Source organism: Benincasa hispida, unplaced genomic scaffold (assembly GCF_027475165.1).
Source record: "Benincasa hispida cultivar pf3 unplaced genomic scaffold, pf3_genome.v1.1 HicScf557, whole genome shotgun sequence".
NCBI lineage: Eukaryota > Viridiplantae > Streptophyta > Magnoliopsida > Cucurbitales > Cucurbitaceae > Benincasa > Benincasa hispida.
The window spans coordinates 4,079-12,067 of NW_028326665.1; the positions used below are offsets into that span (position 1 = coordinate 4,079).

General features: G+C 28.3%; 1 protein-coding gene across 1 annotated transcript; it reads left to right on the plus strand.

Moving 5' to 3' along the window:
- Positions 1-5,684: 5,684 nt before the first annotated feature.
- LOC120067828 (transcription factor MYB20) lies at positions 5,685-7,596 on the plus strand. The gene is made up of 3 exons (XM_039019420.2): positions 5,685-5,989; positions 6,098-6,227; positions 6,809-7,596. The coding sequence occupies exons 1-3, from the start codon at positions 5,857-5,859 to the stop codon at positions 7,428-7,430; spliced, it is 885 nt and encodes a 294-aa protein (XP_038875348.1). The 5' UTR covers positions 5,685-5,856; the 3' UTR covers positions 7,431-7,596.
- The last annotated feature ends 393 nt before the right edge of the window (positions 7,597-7,989 follow it).

Here is a 7,989-nt window from a genome sequence, read left to right on the forward strand (position 1 = left end):
GCACTTAGAGGTTACCTAGATGATCATTCACCAAGTTAGTATATTTGTATGTCTCTGTAATTGCTGTCTAGTTACATATTAGTACAATATTGTAATCGCTTGATTTTATATTAGTGAACTTATCTTACCTGGGCACACTGCATCCCAGATGTAGGTGGTATTGCACAGAATTGGATTACCATACAAACCTTTTGCTTACCATTTTTTTTTTTTTTTTTTTTTTGTATCTATGCTTTACTATATGTCTTTTGAAATATTGTGTAACAAGTTAAATGCTGTGTCAAATAACCTTTTTGAAAACCATCTTGCATACATGGATTTATTATTATTATTATTATTATTTTTGTCTTTTGTTTTCAATTCGTTTTATTGTCAATAATATTAATTGCAAGAATGGAAGATATTTAATGGAAAGTTTATTTCATTTTCAGTATTATTTTTTAAAATAATAAAGATTGCAATATTGGAAAGTAATGCGTTATATAAAAGTCCATAATTATTTCGTGTACAAATTTATAAATATCGAAAATCAATGGATTGGCCCAATTATGGAAAAACCCAAACTATTTAGTATTTAGTATATTATTGGATCATGGAAAGGATCCAACACAAGCTCTTATTGGGTTGGGCTTTGGCCTGGAAGTCAAAATGAATTTTCCTATTGGTTTTGTGTCCTTAATTTCTTATTCTTATGGGGGAAGAAATCAGAAACATTGGAATTGGTGATTATTATATTAATTCCTTCTTTTTTAAAGATGTCTAAAAAAAGTACAATTTAAAAAAAAAATACATTTTTCTTTCATCTTTGCTAACAATCCTTTTTATAATCTACATTCTTATAAATTTCATCTTTTCATGTCAAAGTCTGTTATATTCTTTTCAAAACAATCATAGCCCATTTAAATTATTTAGACAATAATCTATTTAAATTAAGGGAATTTTTTTATAAATAAAAAAACATATCAAACTATTTATAGAAATAACAAAACAAAAAACACTGGGGGCGTTTGGCCCCCAAATTGGGTTGAGTTAGGTGGGTAAAAAAATTCACTCATCGTTTGGTTCATCAATTATTAAATAGGTTTATTACCTTGTTATTCATGTTAACTCACATTTCTTACCTCGTTATTCATATTAACTCTCCCAATTACTCCCTCCTATGATAATTACCAACTCAATTCTACGCGTCAAATGCGCCCTTATAGACACTGATAGACTTTTATTAGCCTCTATCAACTTCTATTAAAGAATGTCAAATTTTGCTATTTTGTGAAAATAATTTCCCTTATTTTTCTATTTTTTGAAAATCTCCCTTAAGTTAATTGTATGATAATCAGTGATGAATGCATAATTTTTATCCAAGGCAACTTCAACTAAAAGTATGACTTTGAGGCTAACAAAGTAAAAAATAATAATAATAATAATAATAATAAATTGTAACTTACTTGTTAAAGTAAATTCAGGTTTATTCTTAATTAGTATTTTTCTTTATACTAATTTTCTTTTATGTATTTTTTCTTTTTCGATATCTTTTCTTTGTAGGGTCTATTGGTGTCTATTTATTCGCCTTAGTATTGGATTCTGATTAAGCTAATTATTCAATATAATATACAAAATTAACATGGTATCAGAGCCTTGAGTCCAAGGGTTTATATTTTTTAGCATTGCTTCGATTCGATCTTTGCCTCTGTCGCGCCATCGATGGAGGTAGATCTAGGTAGTCAGCGGACAGATCTAGATTTGATTCACCTGTTCAGTTGTTTCTACGTTATTTTTCAATTTCAGCCTTTATTATGTTTTTTTAATCTTCCAGAGTCAGATGTAAGTTGGGATCGATAATTTTGTATATTATATTGAATAATGATATTTAAAGATATTTTTAATCAATAGAATCTCTAAAAGAAACTAGGGTGGTACTTTTCTCCTAGTATGAAAAGACTAGGGAAGGTATATTACATTCATAAGTTCATTATTATAACTTATTTAATTTTTCTCTAAATATTCAAAGAGAATTTGGTAAGCTTTTTCTTTACCCATGAAAGATATATAGATTCATTTTCAAATTTATAAAACTAAAAAATAAATAAAAGTTAGAGCATCTAACAAAAGTTGTTGCATATATTTAATATAATTACATAAACATCAACGTGAGCATAACTCACAAATTAACATGTACTCCATCTACATAAATTATTATAACAATAAAAACCAAGAAAGATAATTGTGAGATTCTAAAATAAAAGTTAGTGGTAAAATACAAAGAAAAAAACAAACAATTTAAACATATCTCAGTGAGAAAATAATAATAATAATACCTGTGAATCTAACAACCTATTACGGTCAATCAATCACAAATATTTTTGTTCCTCAAAAAAAAAAAAAAAAAATCAAAATATCTATGTTAATTCCCTAAAAAATAAAATTAATAATAATTTATGTTAAACAGTGATAATTATGATTATAGTTTAATTAATCTTCACTTATGCAAATGAATGATTTCTACTTTTTAAAATATTTTAATTAATCACTATTTTTTAAAAATCAATTATTATCATTTGCTCCAAGATTTTATGCGTATGTAAATATAATTTGTAGTTTCATTGTTTATTAGTCCATAAAGTAAAAAAATAATGTTATTGAAATAAGTCGAGAGATCAAGTGATATGATTAGACTTTAGAGTTGGTAATTAAAGAAATACACATTAGGCATCGATTTGAAGTTGTTTCTGTTTCTTTTTTCTTTTTTCCTTTTTCATTATTAATTAATCGATCATTATACATGAAGACCATGTTATCGAACTTTGAAATGGTAATTCGTAGCTTTAGATATTAATTATGTTCGGGTTGATATATATAAAAAAAAATACACATTAGACATGTTTTGAATTTTTTTTATTTTATTTTATTTTATAATTGTACGTGAAGACCACACTCTCGAACTTTGAAATGGTAATTGATAGCTTTGAATACTAAGTTATGCTCAGATTGACGTATATGATTCTTGATCACTTTGATATACTTTGTTTTTTATTTGAAAATTACACTATATTGGCCTATGAATTTCTTTGCTTTATTACCTACTATCAAATATATTTTCCTAATCTAAATTTGAATTTGAAAACTAAAGAAAAAAGAGCTTTATCTATGTTTTTTGAATTAAAATACAAATTGTGGTTGTTGATGCTTGCAATCAAATAAAATTTATATTTTACCAATCTAGGCTACTATATAACTTGTAGTATTTAATAGCGAAATCAATTTCTCTAAGCTAGATTTGCAAGAATAATAAAATAGGAGGGGTTTGGATGGACTAAATAAGGAAAGTAAATCAAAGATAAAGATACATAAAAATAAAAATAAAATAAAATAAAATAAAAACTACCAAGATTATAAATTCAAGTTGTCTTTTCCCATAGTAATTCCAATCCCTGGCTTTACCAAATCCAATCAATCAAATATTCAAATACTTAAAGTCTACTTATTCGAACAAGTCGGGATATGTTTAATTCTCTTAAGTATAAATACAACTTATTCGAACAAGACAAAATTAGCAAGATAGCTACACCTAAACAATTTCGTTTCGTTTATCCTAGAGTCTATCATTCAAGTTATGTAATCATGTAAAAGCCATAGAAAACACACACATGAGCCAACTCTTATTCTACTATCACGAACCTTGAAATCATGCATACCGACCATACATAAAATAAATACAATTGAGATGTGAATTCAATCAATGAAAGCCCATAAAAAGAATAACAACAAGACCAAAGATTACTTGGTTAAATACTAAAATTTACTATTAAGAATTCCAAAGTCTCATGGTTTTACAATTGGACTCAAGCCGATCTTTGAATAAGAAAATTGTAGTCTAATCAAACATCATACTATAGCTGAAATTTCACTTGAAATCCATAAGATCTAATACTGTAGATGGATAGAGGGCGAAAAAAATGAAGAAAAGAAGTGGTCATCCACCCAAAATGACCACATACACCAAAAGTTATGACCTAAAAATCAGATGCTTTACAGAAAATGCCTGATAGCATCATGTTGTTGCTCAAATTTTCAAAGCAAATAAAATTGGCCCCACACGTATATTTGATCAAATCCTATAGCGTTTACAGACGCTATATATACAATGTCTCAACGTTGTCACCTCAGATTTTTTGGCTTTGACTTCAATTTACATGATTCGATTACTCAATTTATAAGTTCGATTATCTCCAATTTGATCGTGATTAATTGAAAGTGTTTCAAGGCGATATCAAATCATTCATATCTCTATGAACACTAAAGTACATAAGAGTAATAGATCTAGCATAACTAAAGTACATAAAAATAGTTAACTAAAAGTGCAATATATATATATATATATAATTAGAAAAAAATTGAGAAATAAAATTAGAATCCACTCATGGTGGATGGTCTTCAAGTCAAATTGTTGAGAGCCTAGAGCTACGAGCATGAGAAGACAATATGTGAGTGGCTAACTTACATTTGCAGTTGACAAGATGGAAGCATTGAACTGAATCTCAATATAATAACAAAGCATTAATAGAATCAATAAAATGTTAGCTCATTAACAAAACAATCTTTTTCTCATTAATGTGAATAATATAACCTCTTCAAAAAATGTGAGTAACATATACTATGCTATAATATACATATGTTTACAAAGAGTAAATACTACACCTAATACATAAATTGATTTTTTTTTCCATAAGTGATTGATTGGTTAAAACATATTTAACTATGAGCATAATATATTATATATTGTGTCAACTCTTAGCACAATTTAAATTAGTCGAGACATATATCTTAGTAGAAGATCAAATATATTTAAATCTCTTCCCACTCCACACGTGTTATGTTTTTCATAGCATTAATCCATGATAAAATAAATGATATACTATATATTTCATAAATTATTGACAATTATTATTTTTCTTTGTTCAATAAATGAAAGTAAGAAATTAACTCTTTTTAAACATAGAAAAAAAAATCACTAAACGTAGGTTCAAGCATTTGCATAGCCTCAATAACTACTTGGTATATAATTTTAAGGGTAATTATCTTAAATGGTAAAACGTTAAAAATATTTAAAAATATAACAAAATGTCATTATCTATTAATAATAGACCGCGATAGACATGGACAGACTGCGATAGATATATTTTGCAGTCTATTACGGTCTATCACTGATAGACAGTAACAGTTTGCTATATTTGTAAATAAGTTGATTCATTTTTCTTTATTTGAAAACAACCGTAATTTTGATCCAAATGATCTCTCTATACATCCAATCATAAAAACTATTAGTCACATTACATCTTGATGGTCTCACCCAACAACTTCTCAAGATTGAGTATTGTGTTTTAGTATAGAATGTGAAAGGATGATGGGAAAGTAGAGTAGAAATTGCTTGAAGTAAAAGCAAAAGAGAAAGGGGAAATAAATGGGGGGCGAAATCTCTGAAAATGACATCACACAAGTTGGTACGCGTTAAATGTTCATATTTTTAAGTTTTCATACATCCCAATTTCTCCAAAATAAAAATTCAAAAAATTAAAATAATAATAATAATAATAATAATAATATTTTTTAAATAAAAAAAAAACTAAAATAGAAAATTGCCACCTGGCTACATTTTAGCACAACCAAAATAAAGGCAAAGTCTCCCTATCTCAACTCAGTGGTTTTCCCTCCATATTCCATGAAGCTCTCTCTATATATACAAATGTTGGTTCCATTGAGAGTTTTGTAATTCTACTCTCTTTCTTTTCTTTTCATTTCTTTATTCTCTCTATCTAAGAGATTTTATAGAGAAAAAAAGAGTTTGGGAATTTGGAAATTATGGGAAGGCAACCATGTTGTGATAAAGTTGGGTTGAAGAAAGGGCCATGGACAGCTGAAGAGGACAAGAAGCTCATCAATTTCATCCTCACCAATGGCCAATGCTGTTGGAGGGCTGTCCCTAAACTTGCAGGTCTCCTCTCGTTCATTTCTTCCTCTTCCCTTTCCTTTGACTTGAGGGTCGATTTAAAAGATATTGATTAATGTCTAATTACTCGAACTATGTTATTGGATTTTACAGGATTGTTGAGATGTGGAAAGAGTTGTAGGTTAAGATGGACAAATTATCTAAGGCCAGATCTAAAGAGAGGCCTTTTGTCTGAAGATGAAGAGAAAATGGTCATTGATCTTCATTCTCAACTAGGCAACAGGTCTCTTTTAATTACCTTCTTTTTTTCTTTTCTTTTCCCTTTTGAAAAAATTACTTCAATTTTCTTTTTAGTTTAAATTAATCAATGAGTTATTTTTTTTCAAAATAGAAAAAGATTCTGAAAAATTCTTCTCATTCTCTTCATTTTTCTTTCTTTTTTTTGGGGGACAATTGGAGGTTTCAGCCATGTGGTATAAATTATAATCATAATCATGGAAGAATATAATGTAGTCTTTCTTCTCAAAAGAAGGGGCAATTTTGACTTTTTATTTTTCACATTTTCTAAAAGAGGAAAAGAAAAAAGAGTGGAACTTTCTAACTACTCAAAAAGAGTGGATTTTTTTTTTCCACCCATTACTATATTTTGACAAACTAAAAAGAAGAGAGACTTTTTCTTCTTTAAATAATTAAACACTTAAACAAAAAGATTTAGTGGTAGACAGTAAGAATTTTTTGTTTAATAGTATTTTTTTTAATCATGAATACAATATTAAAGTTTTAATTAAGGTTAAAATTTTCATCCGTACTTTAAGAAAAGAATTAATGTTATGAAACTAATCTTCATTCTTTTTACTTTAACAGATGGTCAAAAATTGCCTCGCATCTTTCAGGAAGAACAGACAACGAGATAAAAAATCATTGGAACACTCACATAAAGAAGAAGCTAAAAAAAATGGGGATTGACCCTCAAACTCACAAGCCCATTTCTCCATCTTCTGACGACACCCATTTGCTCCAAAAGAATCAAAAGCAATCACCGCGACGGCCATCGCCATCGGAAGAGCCTGAGAAAGAGGCGGCGGGGGACGGGACCGACATAATAGATTTGATTATGGATGGGTTTTGCACAGAAGAAGTCCCTCTAATTGAGCCACATGAAATTCTAGTCCCTTGTGCTTCTTCTTCTTCAACAACCTCAACTTCTTATTCGTCTAACTCTTCTTCCTATTCCTATTCTTCAATTTCTTCAAACTCAGAATCAGCTGCCAATTTGCTTCAAGATTTGGTCAATGAGTTCCCTGAGTTTGAATGGCCAAATATTTGTGAAAATGGCATAGTGGAAGGGCTTTTGGAAGATGATTTTGGTAGTAGTTGGGATTTTGTGGTTAATGATTATGAGGGAGGCAGTGGCAATAATGGGAATGATCCTTGTGTTGATTTTGAATTGGATAATTCTCAATCTTGGGTTTATGGGTTGTTATGAGTAATCCACATCATGTCAAAGTTTATATTATATGATCAAATATTATATATACCATAATATGTAATATTTTCTATGAGAGACTTTGGTTGTTTTTTTCCCCTTAATATAGATTCAATAAAGTTGCAACACATTTTGGGGATAACCCCAACTTTTGTTGTATTGTATATATTTTGCCCTCTCAATTAAGTTTTCATTTTTTTTTTTACTTTAATGTATAAATTACTTTTTAGATGAATCGATTTTAATCTATATAATTATCGAACTTATAAAATGAAAAACAAAAAAGATATAATTTTGATTGATGTTTTAACTCTTCTCCTCTTTCTTCTTTTAGTGTTTTTAAAAAGTTTTATTTTAACCCCTCACATTTGGATAAATTTTAGATTTTATAGTTGTCGTTGGATTCATATTTTATAAAACAATATATGACAAAATTTTTCTTTTTTTTGATCTTAGACACGAAAAACTTCTTCATTCAGTATGATTTATTTGACTTGAATGAGTTCATCAGTAATTTGTTTTGATTTCACAGTTATACCCTAACTTAACTAGCAGCGTT